We start from the raw sequence: 19,445 nt of genomic DNA on the forward strand, positions 1-19,445 counted from the left end.
ATCACCAACTATACTAAATCATCATTTTGTCACAATTTAAGGCCAGTCTCTCACCACTGTTATTTTAGAAAGATCCGTGGATACTTCATCTCTACTCACTGTATGATCAAAATTCTATTTCCATGCATATGAGGACACATTTTACTGATTTCAGTTTCACACAGGCTCTCTCTAACATATCCTAACATATTCTCAAAGTCGTGGAAAGGCTTCAATGCAAGATGCCACGTCCACTTATTTAAATCCATTGCATAAGCTTGGCATTTCTTCCTTCTTTCTGACAATCACCACTGTGGATTACTAAGTACTCTTTGGAGGCTGTATGATCCTGTCCTTTGACACATTTTTACTGCGCCATAGAAGTCTGTGCAATGACTGTTGAATTAGATATGCATTTCTTTATCTATGTGTGATGATTAGTTAATGTTCTTTTACCATTAAGTCATCTAATTCCATAAATACATCAACGTATTCGACTGACGACTAACTAATTGCTGTCTCTGCATTGAATCCATATTTTTGCACACTTCTCAGTCTAACAGTCTTAGATATGTTAGCAACTGTGTACTTGGTTTAGGATGCCACATGAAAAATGCAATCCTAATATTACTGGTGCCCTAGTCGCTTCCATCTTGCTTATCATGCTAACTTTCTTTCTCTCAAATAGGCAAATTAATGCCTCAGGCGAATGACACGGAAAAATAGGTAGCATTGGCAAAAGAAACTTACCAACTGTTGCATAACACCTTTGTCAAAACAGCATATATGCTTGAATAACTGAAAACAAATATTGAATCTTGTGTTCATACAAAGAAGCAGAATATACAAGGTATGATTGCATACTACGTAGGTAATAATAACACTATGTAACATAAATTTTGTTCCTGAATAGTATGTGTTATTTCTTAATTGCTTATGTTGTAAAAGTACAGAAAATGGCCATTATTCCCTTCAAACTTTGCTTTTGTGACTTAGATAATGAAATTTAGAAATTAACCTATTTTCTATGTAAACACGGGCAAATTTGCACATTTCCATTTACATAAGGTCTGAATAAAACAACATATGAATCAAGATTTACATGTATTTATACTAAAGTTACACAAAAATGTTCAGAAGTGTGTAGTTTTCGAGACTTGCGACTGTAACGTAAATCACTTTCACGTATCAGCCCTGAAATACAGTCTCCCATCATGTTTTCGTTATACGCTCCTCAGTAGCGACGTTCAAAGTCCAGTATATCTTGGTGGAATCGCTCGCCTTGCTCCTCTGAGTATGCCCCCATGTTTGCATTGAATTTATCAAGATGAGCGTCAAGGATATGGACTTTCAGAAACATCTTGTAACCTATTTTGCCGTAGTTCTTCACCAGAGCCTCAACCAGTTCCACATTATTTTCAGCCTTGTGATTGCCCAAGAAGCCCTAAACCACTGCAACAAAGCTGCCCCAAGCTTTTTCCTTCTTACTGAGCTTCTTGGGAAATTCTGTGCACCCAGGATCTTCTTTATTTGTGGTCCAACAAAGACACCAGCTTTGACCTTTGAGAAGAAGTCTCGAAGGTAGTTAAAGTCTGTAGACTCCTTATTAAGGGCTCTGACAAATTGTTTCACAAGACCCAATTTTATGTGCAATGGTGAGAACAACACCTTCTGGAAGTCCACTAGTGGCTCACACTTGACATTGTGCCTCTCTAGAGAGACTTCGGTCCGTTGTAACTAGTGCTTCCTGTTGTAGTGCGCTGCAGTGTCCCTACTGTCCCAAAGGCAAAGATAACAGGGAAACTTGGTAAAGCCTCCTTTGAGACCCATCAGGAATGCCACCATTTTGAAGTCTCCAATAACCTCCCAGCCATACTCATCATACTTCAAGGCTTCTAGCAAGATCTTGACGCTATTGTATACTTCTTTGAGGTGCACTGAATGAGACAGAGGAAGAGACGGATACTTATTCCCGTTATGGAGCAGCACAGCTTTGAGGCTTCTGGATGAGCTATCAATGAAGAGGCGCTACTCGTTCGGGCTACAGGCAATTCCAATTGCCTCGCATAGACCAGATACATTGTGGCAGAAGCAGAACCCATCTTGACGAGTGAAGAAGCTTGGAAAAAATGTCGGTGACGCTTCCTCTGACTTGCGACTTGCACACTTTCATCTAACAAATCCCACTCCTTGAGCCTAGATGTCAAAAGCTCGGCATTCAACGTTGTTAGACCAAGATCTCTGATCAAGTCATTGAGGTCTTTTTGATTGGAGTAGTATGGGTTTCTCTCACCAGTTGCACCTCTGAAATTGTAATCTGGAGCTTCAACGTCTACCTCCTCTTTTGATTTGCTGCTCTCTTCTGAGGATGACTGCTTTCTCTCTGGTGGAGTGAGTACAGGGAGCTCAAGGCAGTGTGGCACTGAGTCGATGGATGATGGAAGGTCTGGATACATAATAGCAGATGCATTCTTGCCAGCCCGACATTTGGAAGGGTCCATCATGCAGAAGTAGCAATTGCTTGAGTGGTCAGTAGGTTCACGCCAAATTCTTGGAATAGCTAACTTCATTGCTGTCTCTGCAAATGAGCAAAATAAAATTGTTATTTTGAGAAATAAACTTATTTCATCCACGACTAATGTGTAAGATTTTCGTACAAAATATTCTATATGTGATATTTTTCTATATTATTGGAAATTTTAAAAAAATTAAAAGATATTTAAATTTTAAAAAGGTCTAAAATTTGTATAGAATATAATATTAATATTCAAGCAAGCAAAAATTTCCCGTCTTACCTTCTAAAGTTTTTTTTTGCAGTGCTCGTACGTAAAATGAGGTGCCCAGGGTTTGTCTTAATCTCCAACAGGCATGCCGAAATATGCCTTGTAAGCTTATTTTAGAAGATGCTATCTATCACAGAGCACGTTTTCGCTCTTGTCTTGATAAATTGGCCATATACATAGCAGAATGCGTCTGGAGAATGCTTGCAACTTCTTAATGCCATCTCTGATAAAATCAGATAGGTTTATTTGTTCACTTAGGCAGCTAGAACTTAACTAAGGTGGTGAATGGTGAGTCCCTGTATATATATATTACAATGAAAAGTTCTGGAAAATTCTAAAAGGTTCTTGAAAATTCTCATAAGTTCTACAACATCCTAGAAAATTCTTAAAATTTCTTGCCAGTTATACAATATTCCAGAAAGTTTTTGAAAACTCTTGTAAGTTCGAGAAAAATTCTCTATCAGCTACTCAGCACTGTATCTACCAGGAATGTTATAGTAAATGGGTAAATTTGAAACTTTCATTAACCAAGTCACAAAAGCAAAATTTGAAGAGAAAAATAGGTATGTTCTATTTACTTCAGGTATAAGCGATTGGGAAATAACACCTTCTGCCAAGGAACAAGAAAAAGTAGAAATTTTGTTACATATTGTCATGCAAAACTATAGACCTAAAAATTACGTAAATAGAAATATGATAATCGTTATTAAAAAATCTGTTATTTAAAGGGAAGATTTAGATATAACATCAACCTTAAGGATTTGTGGATAAAGGAAGGACGTTTACCAAAAATTAGAAATATGAGAATATGGAAAATAACTGATGATGGTTGGCAAAAATATTTTTTATCCTCCTTGAATATACATTAATTGAGAAATGTTATGCTTCTTGTTTGTTTGTTTTGTTATTATACACAAAGTGCCACTTGTGTTCTGTCAACTACGAATATCGAAACCCGGTTTCTAACAGTTGAAGTCTGCAGACATACTACTGTGCCACTAAAGAGCTGTTATGCTTTTAACAAGGAAGGTTTATTTTTTAAAAAATTCACCCTTACAGTACTTTAAAGCTTACAGATGTATATGAGAGTGATCAGTTAGAGACATTAACTGGAGAATCGAGGACTCCATAAAGCTAAACTTGTTCTTCCCCAAACTCAAACCAAGTTCATCTTGCAACATGAAAAAGAGTCAAAAAATAAAAGCACAAACTCCAAAATATATTTTTTTTACTACAAAACATAACACAGTACAAAATACTATAAACGGCTCGTAGTAGTTCTGAATGTGTAGAAGTGGTGGTAGATGTGTGAGAAACGTTTTAGTTTCTCTTGTCATTTCAAATATGATCACTCCTATAACTTAAACTGCTCATAAAATAAGTCGAAAAGAAATCTAAGTGACAGAAGTAGCCCAACAACTTAAGTGAAAATAAAACATACCAACTGCAATTTTACTGGCTTCCTTATAAACCACAATCTGGTACAATAAAAGTTAAAATAAAAAACGTTTGCAATCATTAAACTCAACAACTATATAATCTTTTAGAGTATTAAAACTAAATGTCTAAAACAAAACTTGCATAGATCTATAATAAGGGTCTGCTAAAAACTGGAAAGCTTTTGAAACGCTTCTAAACTCTGAAGCTTCTGAGGTAGATTTGGCCCTAAATATATGAAAATAATTGATACACAGAAAGATTGCTCTTTGGTCAGTGATTGGTCCATGTGTTTGTAGTATACTACTTACAAATCATGTGGCCATTCCTAGATATTATTTCGTTCGCTAACAAGAAAAATGACCGTTTATCTAAGTACTTTATGAATTGTCTTTCTCACACAGAAACACTTACAGCATGCACTAGTAAAAGGTAAAGCTGTGTAATTTGCTTAAATAAATCACTGAATCCAAACTAAGAATGAGGAAAAATACAATAGTTTAAGAGTTTTTACTCTTTTAAATAAAGGGGTATAAGATACACAATATGATCTAGGGTTGACCTAGAGCCTCTTATTCCAAAACTACAAAACAGTCAACTTTAAGCAATTGCAACTCAAACAATCAAATTATCTCACACTTACGTCAGTAAAACCGCATACCCTACATCGTTGAAAAGTTTGCTAGCAAAGAAAACGCTACAAAATAAAAGACACAATTTTTCAAAAACACTTCCCATTATCCTCAGCCACATAAACTGTTATTGTTTTAGACATACATCTATTTGCACCTACCATCATAAACTGTGCGACATCAAGCAGCTGCCATCTAATATTCCACATTTACCTCTTTTAGTGAAAATTTGCTCTATAGTTCAGAAAGTAAATATTGCAAATCCCTTTTAGTCTCGTTAATTTTGCAATCAACCAACTGTCCTAACTACTCATAGCCAATTTTATTCCAAGCTTTTGTATAAGGAGGTTGTCATCGGTGTCTGAGTCGACTGTTAGAGCTGTCTCTTACGTATCTAGCTCTGATAGTTTCTTATTTGGCTCACTGCATACAGATAAGTATTCTCAACTGTTTCATTCTCATTGGTCATGTTCACATAATATGCAGAATAATTATTATCATTTTATGACTGGTAAGTATCGTCTCATTTTTCGATTCCTGGTGAATCCAGTGCACTACAGCTTTATTTGTAATGTATAGAAGCAGCTTATTAACATGTTATACGCATTTTTATGACTTTAGACTGTCGCAATTCGTCTATTATCAGTCTTATCTGTCAAAGTATGTCTAGCCTGATATGAGCTACTTCTGTGGGTTACTTCACACCCAGTCTCCACGCAGATGCATTTTCACTTTAACTACCTTATAATAGCAATTATTTCGTTGTATGATAGCCCTTTCTAGTTTCTCACAGGTAAATGCAGACCTTAACCCCACCACATTTTCTCACGGACATTGGGGAACATCCATTCAAATTTGGGGCCATAGATCATGTCTGCAGGGAACAGAATTTCAAACCTAAATATGAGAATATTTAGCAGGCAATTTTTTTTGATCCACGCTCATCTGTTCTGTACACCAGCATTACCTATGATAAGTGCTCATCCCAGTCAAGGGGTATAAGGGTAACAAAGATAGAATGTATTTGCTTGATATTTTGTATCACCAACTATACTAAATCATCATTTTGTCACAATTTAAGGCCAGTCTCTCACCACTGTTATTTTAGAAAGATCCGTGGATACTTCATCTCTACTCACTGTATGATCAAAAAATTCTATTTCCATGCATATGAGGACACATTTTACTGATTTCAGTTTCACACAGGCTCTCTCTAACATATCCTAACATATTCTCAAAGTCGTGGAAAGGCTTCAATGCAAGATGCCACGTCCACTTATTTAAATCCATTGCATAAGCTTGGCATTTCTTCCTTCTTTCTGACAATCACCACTGGGGATTACTAAGTACTCTTTGGAGGCTGTATGATCCTGTCCTTTGACACATTTTTACTGCGCCATAGAAGTCTGTGCAATGACTGTTGAATTAGATATGCATTTCTTTATCTATGTGTGATGATTAGTTAATGTTCTTTTACCATTAAGTCATCTAATTCCATAAATACATCAACGTATTCGACTGACGACTAACTAATTGCTGTCTCTGCATTGAATCCATATTTTTGCACACTTCTCAGTCTAACAGTCTTAGATATGTTAGCAACTGTGTACTTGGTTTAGGATGCCACATGAAAATGCAATCCTAATATTACTGGTGCCCTAGTCGCTTCCATCTTGCTTATCATGCTAACTTTCTTTCTCTCAAATAGGCAAATTAATGCCTCAGGCGAATGACACGGAAAAATAGGTAGCATTGGCAAAAGAAACTTACCAACTGTTGCATAACACCTTTGTCAAAACAGCATATATGCTTGAATAACTGAAAACAAATATTGAATCTTGTGTTCATACAAAGAAGCAGAATATACAAGGTATGATTGCATACTACGTAGGTAATAATAACACTATGTAACATAAATTTTGTTCCTGGATAGTATGTGTTATTTCTTAATTGCTTATGTTGTAAAAGTACAGAAAATGGCCATTATTCCTTCAAACTTTGCTTTTGTGACTTAGATAATGAAATTTAGAAATTAACCTATTTTCTATGTAAACACGGGCAAATTTGCACATTTCCATTTACATAAGGTCTGAATAAAACAACATATGAATCAAGATTTACATGTATTTATACTAAAGTTACACAAAATGTTCAGAAGTGTGTAGTTTTCGAGACTTGCGACTGTAACGTAAATCACTTTCACGTATCAGCCCTGAAATACAGTCTCCCATCATGTTTTCGTTATACGCTCCTCAGTAGCGACGTTCAAAGTCCAGTATATCTTGGTGGAATCGCTCGCCTTGCTCCTCTGAGTATGCCCCATGTTTGCATTGAATTTATCAAGATGAGCGTCAAGGATATGGACTTTCAGAAACATCTTGTAACCTATTTTGCCGTAGTTCTTCACCAGAGCCTCAACCAGTTCCACATTATTTTCAGCCTTGTGATTGCCCAAGAAGCCCTAAACCACTGCAACAAAGCTGCCCCAAGCTTTTTCCTTCTTACTGAGCTTCTTGGGAAATTCTGTGCACTCCAGGATCTTCTTTATTTGTGGTCCAACAAAGACACCAGCTTTGACCTTTAGAGAAGAAGTCTCGAAGGTAGTTAAAGTCTGTAGACTCCTTATTAAGGGCTCTGACAAATTGTTTCACAAGACCCAATTTTATGTGCAATGGTGAGAACAACACCTTCTGGAAGTCCACTAGTGGCTCACACTTGACATTGTGCCTCTCTAGAGAGACTTCGGTCCGTTGTAACTAGTGCTTCCTGTTGTAGTGCGCTGCAGTGTCCCTACTGTCCCAAAGGCAAAGATAACAGGGAAACTTGGTAAAGCCTCCTTTGAGACCCATCAGGAATGCCACCATTTTGAAGTCTCCAATAACCTCCCAGCCATACTCATCATACTTCAAGGCTTCTAGCAAGATCTTGACGCTATTGTATACTTCTTTGAGGTGCACTGAATGAGACAGAGGAAGAGACGGATACTTATTCCCGTTATGGAGCAGCACAGCTTTGAGGCTTCTGGATGAGCTATCAATGAAGAGGCGCTACTCGTTCGGGCTACAGGCAATTCCAATTGCCTCGCATAGACCAGATACATTGTGGCAGAAGCAGAACCCATCTTGACGAGTGAAGAAGCTTGAAAAATGTCGGTGACGCTTCCTCTGACTTGCGACTTGCACACTTTCATCTAACAAATCCCACTCCTTGAGCCTAGATGTCAAAAGCTCGGCATTCAACGTTGTTAGACCAAGATCTCTGATCAAGTCATTGAGGTCTTTTTTGATTGGAGTAGTATGGGTTTCTCTCACCAGTTGCACCTCTGAAATTGTAATCTGGAGCTTCAACGTCTACCTCCTCTTTTGATTTGCTGCTCTCTTCTGAGGATGACTGCTTTCTCTCTGGTGGAGTGAGTACAGGGGAGCTCAAGGCAGTGTGGCACTGAGTCGATGGATGATGGAAGGTCTGGATACATAATAGCAGATGCATTCTTGCCAGCCCGACATTTGGAAGGGTCCATCATGCAGAAGTAGCAATTGCTTGAGTGGTCAGTAGGTTCACGCCAAATTCTTGGAATAGCTAACTTCATTGCTGTCTCTGCAAATGAGCAAAATAAAATTGTTATTTTGAGAAATAAACTTATTTCATCCACGACTAATGTGTAAGATTTTCGTACAAAATATTCTATATGTGATATTTTTCTATATTATTGGAAATTTTAAAAAAATTAAAAGATATTTAAATTTTAAAAGGTCTAAAATTTGTATAGAATATAATATTAATATTCAAGCAAGCAAAAATTTCCCGTCTTACCTTCTAAAGTTTTTTTTTGCAGTGCTCGTACGTAAAATGAGGTGCCCAGGGTTTGTCTTAATCTCCAACAGGCATGCCGAAATATGCCTTGTAAGCTTATTTTAGAAGATGCTATCTATCACAGAGCACGTTTTCGCTCTTGTCTTGATAAATTGGCCATATACATAGCAGAATGCGTCTGGAGAATGCTTGCAACTTCTTAATGCCATCTCTGATAAAATCAGATAGGTTTATTTGTTCACTTAGGCAGCTAGAACTAAACTAAGGTGGTGAATGGTGAGTCCCTGTATATATATATTACTATGAAAAGTTCTGGAAAATTCTAAAAGGTTCTTGAAAATTCTCATAAGTTCTACAACATCCTAGAAAATTCTTAAAATTTCTTGCCAGTTATACAATATTCCAGAAAGTTTTTGAAAACTCTTGTAAGTTCGAGAAAAATTCTCTATCAGCTACTCAGCACTGTATCTACCAGGAATGTTATAGTAAATGGGTAAATTTGAAACTTTCATTAACCAAGTCACAAAAGCAAAATTTGAAGAGAAAAATAGGTATGTTCTATTTACTTCAGGTATAAGCGATTGGGAAATAACACCTTCTGCCAAGGAACAAGAAAAAGTAGAAATTTTGTTACATATTGTCATGCAAAACTATAGACCTAAAAAATTACGTAAATAGAAATATGATAATCGTTATTTAAAAATCTGTTATTTAAAGGGAAGATTTAGATATAACATCAACCTTAAGGATTTGTGGATAAAGGAAGGACGTTTACCAAAAATTAGAAATATGAGAATATGGAAAATAACTGATGATGGTTGACAAAAATATTTTTTATCCTCCTTGAATATACATTAATTGAGAAATGTTATGCTTCTTGTTTGTTTGTTTTGTTATTATACACAAAGTGCCACTTGTGTTCTGTCAACTACGAATATCGAAACCCGGTTTCTAACAGTTGAAGTCTGCAGACATACTACTGTGCCACTAAAGAGCTGTTATGCTTTTAACAAGGAAGGTTTATTTTTTAAAAAATTCACCCTTACAGTACTTTAAAGCTTACAGATGTATATGAGAGTGATCAGTTAGAGATATTAACTGGAGAATCGAGGACTCCATAAAGCTAAACTTGTTCTTCCCCAAACTCAAACCAAGTTCATCTTGCAACATGAAAAAGAGTCAAAAAATAAAAGCACAAACTCCAAAATATATTTATTTACTACAAAAACATAACACAGTACAAAATACTATAAACGGCTCGTAGTAGTTCTGAATGTGTAGAAGTGGTGGTAGATGTGTGAGAAACGTTTTAGTTTCTCTTGTCATTTCAAATGTGATCACTCCTATAACTTAAACTGCTCATAAAATAAGTCGAAAAGAAATCTAAGTGACAGAAGTAGCCCAACAACTTAAGTGAAAATAAAAAATATAAACTGCAATTTTACTGGCTTCCTTATAAACCACAATCTGGTACAATAAAAGTTAAAATAAAAAACGTTTGCAATCATTAAACTCAACAACTATATAATCTTTTAGAGTATTAAAACTAAATGTCTAAAACAAAACTTGCAGAGATCTATAATAAGGGTCTGCTAAAAACTGGAAAGCTTTTGAAACGCTTCTAAACTCTGAAGCTTCTGAGGTAGATTGGCCCTAAATATATGAAAATAATTGATACACAGAAAGATTGCTCTTTGGTCAGTGATTGGTCCATGTGTTTGTAGTATACTACTTACAAATCATGTGGCCATTCCTAGATATTATTTCGTTCGCTAACAAGAAAAATGACCGTTTATCTAAGTACTTTATGAATTGTCTTTCTCACACAGAAACACTTACAGCATGCACTAGTAAAAGGTAAAGCTGTGTAATTTGCTTAAATAAATCACTGAATCCAAACTAAGAATGAGGAAAAATACAATAGTTTAAGAGTTTTTACTCTTTTAAATAAAGGGGTATAAGATACACAATATGATCTAGGGTTGACCTAGAGCCTCTTATTCCAAAACTACAAAACAGTCAACTTTAAGCAATTGCAACTCAAACAATCAAATTATCTCACACTTACGTCAGTAAAACCGCATACCCTACATCGTTGAAAAGTTTGCTAGCAAAGAAAACGCTACAAAATAAAAGACACAATTTATAACTAACCTATTTCCTTTACAAGCTCGTATCAGATCCTTTTGGATATGATTTACTTCCAACTCCAAGTCTGTTGATAGCTCTTTATGTTTCAACAGATGGTTTTACTCAACAATATATAACATTCACTTGGCAGTGGCAATTTAACAGTGATCTACTGTTGTGGACTTTGTGGGAGGGTGTTACCTTCTCCATTCCTAACCCTGGCGCTACTTGATATATGCCATTAATGTTAATGATGTCATTGGCTGAGCATAAATTGTGGAGAAATTTCAAGTGGCAGCGCCTCCATGTGTGATGCTAATGCATCACACATGGAGGTGCTGCCACTTAGGTGTTACATTGGGGTCATGAACAAAAGAGCCAGATCCAGGGATCTTCCCTTTTGACAGCTTATCTCTGGTGTTTAAGTTGCGGGACGTTTTTAAAGGGATGAATGATGCGATCGTAGTAATGAAATGAGTATATTCTCCATGCTTATAGGTCTTCACTATAGAGCATTCTTCAATGAAGCACTGGTACTTCTTTGCCTGAATTTTTATAGACTTATTTTACTTAGGCCACTCCTTCACCTCAAATTGGATGGGTTTCAGTATAAGCAGAATTGGCTGGATAGCTGGTACACTGAATGTCACGAGATCATTATGGCCGACTATCCTCTGATCTTTGGGCTTCAAGATTGGGACACCTAATGGTGACAAAATGGCTGGTATTCTCTGATATTATGAATTACAGAAAGCTAATCCGACAGTTGTAGGCTCAAACGCTCTCATATCAGATACACCATCAAGCAATGCATATTTATCCAAAGTGTTGGCTGCATGAAAGTAAGGCCAGATCCAGGTGAGATAAGCAACACAAGAAACTCCAACTCATTTATTTTTAATTTCCTTTAATGTTTGGTTTATGTGCCCCATTTTATAACAACCATAGCATTTATTTTTCCATTTGTCTATTGACTTCTTGTCACCTTTGGTGGCATCCTGCTTATGATCAGCCACTCCTCGTTTTGACTTTAACTGTTATTCTTGGACTTCCCAGTTATACTTCTTCCATGAGCTTCCATATACTGTTCTGCCAGCTTAATTATCTCACCCGCATCCTTTGATGCTCTATCTTTTAGGAGCAATGACATGTCAGTGTAGCACGTGATCATAAACTGTTCAGGTATTATTAAATCTACCAAGCCTTCAAAACTATCTTCACACTTGGTCATTTAAGTCTACCTTGTGAATAACCTTAGACATGCCATAAACTGAAATACAGCTTCTTCAGTCTCGGGTTTGACTTCTCTGAACTTTCGAAGAACATTTCCTTCGCTAAGCTAAAAACACTTCAATAAGACTACTTTAATTTGTCTCAGTCCATGACAAGATACACTTGTAGGCTTTCTTCCTGAGAAAAAAGAGCTGACACAGACTACCCAGTCACTTTTATCAAAGTTGTAGCTTTGTGCTTTTATCCTCTATATTTTCCATCTCTCCTCTTCTTTCTCAAGTTGTGTTATTCTTTTTTTCTCTCTATTTCCAGTCTATCACTTCCTTTATTCTCTTCTCGTGTTCTAAGTTTTTCTCTCCCTGTTTCCAGTCTCTCCTTTTTCTCTTTTTCCTTTTTTATTAATTAATATTATTATTTTCTCTTCATCTCTTCAATCTTGATGCTCTTCTCTCTAAGTCTGGTTATCGTTTAACAAGCTCTTGTAAATCGCTATTTTTGAGCACAAGTTGTTTGTCCTTCTCTGTTTACTTGTCATAGCCAGTTGAAGTAGTTATATTGCATGACTGTGACTTTTATAATGCTTTTACCACTGCTAAAGCTGTATGTGTGTGTATATATAAGCCTATTCCTACTGTGATTTATTTCTTCTACCACTCCTTATTTCTGTATAATCCTGGCTGGCTTACCAATGTTAGGATTTTTTTATATGAATTGGCAGAATTCTTTCAGTAGGTGTCTGTGATTTGTCGGCGATAATAAATTTCAAAAATAAACAAACAGCACACAGTCCACTTATTTTAAAATTATATAATAAAACAATTCAAGCGTAGATACAAATGTTCATCACACAGGTAATCATCACAGTTATATCCAGAGTTTTAAATAATTGTCTCTTTTCATCAAATCCTCACAGGTTGTTTCAGTTAATTAAGAAAACAAGACGTTTTATTCTATTTTTGTTATGTTATTACAATACAATTGGAGATAATTTCACTTACGTTACACCTGTTGTTTTCTAAAGTTGTATCCATATATATTTAAATAATTGTCTCTTTTCATCAAAAATCTACACTCGTTTGTTCGATTACTTTATAACACAATTTACAAGATAATTTATTTTTTATTCTTCTTCACTCTATTGTTACAATACAATCTACGATAATTTCTCCTTTTCAAAAGTGCCATGATTTTATGGCTAAACTCACAATCTATCTCTAGCTATCTAGTTACTTAACTAAGGGTCTATCTTAATTGAACTGCGTTTTGTATGCATATTTACAGACTAACTGAGGCCTAGAATGTTCTACACACGATGTGATAATATGATACAACAATAACTAATTGAAACAACGAAAAAAATTTAGCAGTTTATAGCAGCATGATGCAATAATATAATAAGTGCCAATTTACAATTGAACCACATGATGTATAATTCATACACAGTTTTGCAAATAAACCTGTGATAAACTATTGCTTCTAAAAATAACTGAATTTAACATACTTAGACTATAATTAAATGGAACTGGTGGTGTTGTCCAACACTTAAAGTTTCACTTCATATCTGTGGAGCTATGAGGTCAGCTATGCACCAATTCTGCATAAAAAATGTTGTTTCTTACTCAAATATAAAGATGTTAGGTAATTATTGGTTCTAAAAATAACTAAATTTAGCACTCAGATTATAATTAACTAGAACTGGTCGTGTTAATATAACATCTAAACTTCTTTGTGCCAGAATTGGTATTTGTTCTGTCACTATCTGCACATCAATATATCTTCATTTCAACCACAGCTAAATATAACTATCAGAACTAAATGGGCAGTCATTCTTCAGAATGACCACAAACCATGGAACACTGAAACATTGTATTGTTTTGCACGTGTCAATCCACTCATGTTAACTGACATAGCAGTAAAACAAACATCAGCAATCTCAATAAAGCAAAGCCTATTCCACTGAAATCAGTCACTACTGAATACACTTTTAATGCTTGCGGGTGATAGAGAACAGAGCTCTTTCACTTCATTTAGAGTAACTACACGCAAGTAAGTTTACATTGGCGTTTTCTCCGAAAACCTCATGATTTGTTTGGGATAACTGTTGCTATTCTAATAATTGAACGTGATTTTTTACTCAGAAAATCAGTTGATTGCTCAAAAAACAAGAGTCACAACGCCCTTTAAATTAATGGTTTCTTGACCAAACGACTGGCCTGGCTGTTTTACGAATGTCAACTCTACATTGCAGTATAAACGTGATATCTCACGCCACTGCCCAGAGTTTCAGAAAGAAAGGTTTTTTAAGTCTTTCAGTCAGCATTTTCATTACATGACTAACTATCCTACCAGACTTACCTAACTGTAGCAACTGTACAATGATAATTAATACATGGTGTCTCACATTATCATTTGAGAGATCAAATGACAAGAACCTGTAAACCATTTCAATCACTAGTGGCATAACTAAATGAACATCTTAGGTAGTTTAGCAGTTACTCCATGTTATAACAATCAGGATATTTAATCAGTTATCCAGCCAACTAACATAACTTCTCTGCACCTCTTAAGATACTTATTCATTTATCACAATCACGTAAGCTCCTTCATATTTCTTTTTTCTTATTAGCTGAGATGATATACTTTATAACAGTCTTTTCTTACTCAGACTCATTGACCTATAACTTTGAGTTCTGGGCAAGCCAGGACATATAATATTCGGTCACAGCTTATTTGTTAACAGGGAGCACTTGCTCACTTCTCGTAATTGCTGGTTCTCTTACATCAATGGGCAACTTTGTCTGAATACCAGGTAAGGACCAATCTAACCAGAACCAAGCAGCTTCTTTGCTGGAGGCACGTATTATTGTCAGACTCAATCTTCATGCTGAAAAGTCCTTTCCATGGCCATCTTGTCAAAACACCTTTTTGTTTTAAGAGTTATTTTCCTGGTTCCCGTTTTTCATACTCATATGGATCTATCACTTCTACTTTCAACAACTATGTACACCCGCATTCAGGTCCTCAATTTGGGTGGATAGATATATTTTGTTGCACAACATGGAGCACCCATGACATTTCTGGGTTTCCTAATTGTTCTTCATAGAGCTATTGAGTGATACGTTTTGGTATTCAGTCACTAGTTGAAAACAACTAATAACTGACTCTGTGTCATGACAGTGGAGATAGGTCTTTCTCAAGTTGATTTCCTAGATCAGAACATTCAAATAATGGAAATGGTCTCACTGTGTGGTGATATAGTCTTTCAAAGTTTTCATGTAGTACTCTCAAATGATGCTACATAACTGTGTCATACACCTGCAACATTGTCATCCAGCGTCTTATAATCCATTCCAAAGTTTTTTAAAAGTTCATTAGACACTTTATTTATACATGAGCCATCCTGATGGATGGTTTTCTTGCTCTACATGTAGTGCTTCACAAATACTACAACTTCAAGCAATTCATTTTTCATCATGCAGTGTCTACATTCATGAGCAGTGAATGTATAGCTTGTATACATGATTACTCATTTAAATCCATTTTGCAAATGAGACAGAGCTGTTTTGGCTATAATACTGCTAGCATCGGTATCCAATAGGAACTTACAATCCTGCCATAAATAAGCCAGGATGCGTACTTCCACTAAACTTAGGAGAGGACTACCTGTTCACACACTTATCTCTACTTGGAACGTGCATCAGCTTTAGTAAAAGTGAACACTTGTGCAAAAATATTGCAAAAATTGAGCATAAATTCATCTAAATTTTAGCTTTTCATCCTATTAAAGGTTATAGCCTATCTTGAATAGTTGCAGTTTTTACAAGAACAATCAAAACATTTTTTTTACCAATGAAATGACCAAATAATTATACCAATGTTCACATGAAGGCACTTATAAGATTAGACACAAATATTTAGTCAGATACTAAATTGTCCACATGTAACAGGCATTTTTTCCATTGTAACCCTTTAAAATATTTACTGAGCTTCAAAAATAGCGGTAGTATTTGACAGGCTTAAGAACATGACTCATAACTCAAACACATTATCTCATGTATTGAAAGTAGCTTTGGCACTTTTTTGTCATCTGTTTGACTTGCTAGAATCAGGAAGCTATGTGAAGAGTGCTGGCCCACTAGCCGGAAGGCAGTGTGTTCCATGCATTAGTTCAACAATCACAGTACACCGTCTATCTTGTCTGTAGTAAGATACAGCACACCATTTGCACACATAATACTGTTGTACCTTACACAAAGTACACATTCGTGTCCGTTGTTTTTTAAACTGATTCTGACAGGAACCGGTTAAAGTAACTACCAAAACCAAATTCACTTGTTGCGCGAGGCAAAGGCAACAGAAAGCTTCTGTAATATGCAAAATAAGTACCAAGAGTTAAAACTACAATCTTCATGTTAAAGTTCATGTGGCCTAAATGTAGTCAGGGGGCATATCTCTCCATTTACATTTAGTCTGACACCATTTGCTAGAGTGGCAATTTTACTATCCTATCATGGATTTTGCAGCTCTAGTAGGAACTCAACTGCTTTACTGTTCAGGCATATACTGAGTGCTACACTGCCTTGACAAAACTTATAACCAGGCTTAACTCAAAATCTCTTAGAATTTTGGAACTTGAGCGACAGGTGCTTTTAGCCCTCGTACTTGTTGTACAATTGTTTTAGAAGGAGAGATCTATCTATTTTACTACTAGAAAAGATACAGACACTTTGTTCTGGAATATTCTTGCAACAAACAACTTTGACAAACGATTTGGTACTCAGTTTAACACCTTAAAAATTATGACTACGGGAAGGTATTGGCTGCAATTACTATGACTTAAACTTCACAAGAGGGTCTCAGTAACCATGACTAATACTTGAGCACCAACCTGTTTGTATCACAATACTTTACAGTGTCTTGTGTAACTCAGCTGTTGGTAGAGGACAAGCTTGATGAGAACTACCATTCACACCCGACATTAGTATTTTACAGATATACTATATAACTTCAGCAGTGGATAACTCGGCCCATAATCAGCATGTGACCAGCAAAGAAGACAGCACTAGCTAGTTCCATATTAAGTGAATTGTATCTGCATCATGTAGATGCTGATACAGTTCATGTAGATGAACTTCATCCCACAATGATACCTTACTTTCAGCTCTTAAAGTGGTCGAGTGACTCTCTTCATGAAGAGATTTCATACTGTTCCACCAAATGCTCCCATCATTGAAAAGTGCTTGTTGTCTTACCTGATGCAGAAGTATTTGCTGTTGTTGGCTGTCATTCACCAATGACCTATTGCACCCAACTCTCGGTGGCTACTTACCTCATTTCGTGAAGAGGTTTTGCAACTTGCACTTGCTTATTATTTACGAGTGCTTGTCATTATATGTGCCATCAAATAATAGCACTTCAGTCTCGCCTCTTGTTAGAGCTGAATGCTTCTTCCATGGAGAAGGTTACTACCATCTCATCCATCATATATTTCTTGTATGGGGGCTTGCCACCATGTATATTGATGAAACAGTTCTTATAGATGAGAGTCGTCTATTAAGGTTATTTCTTGGTTTGGTTTCATCTCAGCTACATGCTTCATGTCACAGAAAGGCTTCTCGATAAACCAGCAAACATCAGTTCCGTCAGTAAAATTTTTCTGTTTTGTTTGCTATGAAAACAGTCCATGTTGGAGAAAATGTTCCCACTGGTACATCTTCTCTTCATTCCTGTGGGTGGAATCGACCAGAGATGAAATTCTGCCTCTCCGGTTGACGTGACCATAGGGGTCATAACAACTGATCCAATCACTCTTGGGCATACGGGCTCGTTTGCCACTTCAACAATCCCCAGTCATTCATGTTTCACTACGAAGATTAAGCCTCAGGGGCAGAATTTCATCAGGCCTCTTGTTGTTCTTGATAGTTTCTTCACCGTCCCGTGTAACAAAAAACAATTCAAGACTAAAAACAAAATTAATCCGTTCGTCATGATACAAAATTGACTTGAGTCTTAATTCTTTAGAGTTAATTCAAAATATCATCAATTGTGATTTATAAATAGCAATTAATTTCTTTGGTAAAACTTATACATCAGTACTTCAAACAAAATAATTTTGTAAATTAAAAATTAAGTTTTCCATAAAAAATGAGATATCTTTATCTATACATGCATAAAACAATGTAAAAATAACGTAAACATTCGTAAACAGAAAAAATTAAAACCATAAAATATTTACTTTTACCAATTAATAATAACTTAATTTTGAATAGTATGTGAAAGATTTAGTAAATAAAAGTAAAATTTATTCTGTACAATATTTGTAATTTAAGTAGAATGGTAGTGTGTGTGTGTTTTCTTATAGCAAAGCCAAAGCAGGCTATCTGCTGTGTCCACCGAGAAGAATCAAACCCCTGAATTTAGCATTGTAAATCCGAAGACTTACCGCTGTTCCAGCTGGGTAGAAACAGATTTGTAGTTTAAAAACAATTTACTGTTCATTGAAACAACGTATTAAAGTATAAGTTCTGAGTTAGAACAAACATGCCCAACCGCATTACAATCAGTAGTTTCTTGGCGAAATAAGATTACAAAAGAAAAATCTCAAATAAAAACAAGTATAGCTCAGACTTAAAAGTACATTTTCATAAATATTTTGTTTGAGATTTTCGTATGCTTATAAATTATTAATATTTTTAAGACAATAAAAGTATTATGTAAGGCTAAAATTGGTTCTTATTTAAGTGGAATGCAAGAATTGAGATACTTAACTCCTATGCTTAAAAATCAGATAATAAGAAAACGTCTTTATTACTTACTTCCATATTTTTGTAATAACTTTTAAGAAATAAAAATAATACACTCAAATTAAAGTAGTACTAAGATAGTATTTGTATCAGTGTAAAGAAACAACAAATATATACGTGCTATTGTTTATAGTTAGCAAAAAATTACCCAATAGGCTACCTCTAATACCATAGATATCGAAAGCGGTTTCTAGCATTGTAAGGTTTTGGATATTCCGCTGTGCTACTGGAACATTTAATATGTTCTATTAAAATAATTAGATATAATGTGTGTTATATACAAAATAATTTAAATTTAAAACAAGAATTAGTTATATTATTAATGTTATTTTTAACCGGGTCGAAATCTACTCTTTGTAGATTATTAATATTTTTACTTTAAATTCTATATTATATTTTGTAAAATGAAATATTTTGTTGTTGTGTGAAGAAATTCCAATTATTACTTACCTCCTTTTATGCTGTTAAAAAATCCATGTTTCATTCTATCAATGCGTAATTAGAAATTAATGCCATTTCTACTAGATATCACGCAATCATCTAAGTATTCTTGAAAAAGAAGATACGAGGTCTGTTCAAAAAATACGCGGACTGACGTCATAAAACAAAATGTACTGTATTTAGAAGTTACAGGT

The 19,445-nt window shown here is 35.4% G+C and overlaps 1 protein-coding gene across 1 annotated transcript in view; it reads right to left on the reverse strand.

The window, feature by feature from the left end:
• Positions 1 to 12,005, reverse strand: part of LOC143224072 (uncharacterized) — a 44,052-nt gene extending 32,047 nt beyond the window's left edge. The window contains exons 1-2 of the mRNA XM_076452536.1: positions 11,837 to 12,005; positions 11,362 to 11,477 (exon numbers count right to left, since the gene is read on the reverse strand). Of these exons, the coding sequence (XP_076308651.1) occupies positions 11,362 to 11,477; positions 11,837 to 12,005 (285 nt within the window). The remainder of the gene's footprint in view (positions 1 to 11,361; positions 11,478 to 11,836) is intronic.
• Positions 12,006 to 19,445: the final 7,440 nt, after the last annotated feature.

This window comes from Tachypleus tridentatus, chromosome 8, assembly GCF_004210375.1.
Source record: "Tachypleus tridentatus isolate NWPU-2018 chromosome 8, ASM421037v1, whole genome shotgun sequence".
Lineage (NCBI taxonomy): Eukaryota > Metazoa > Arthropoda > Merostomata > Xiphosura > Limulidae > Tachypleus > Tachypleus tridentatus.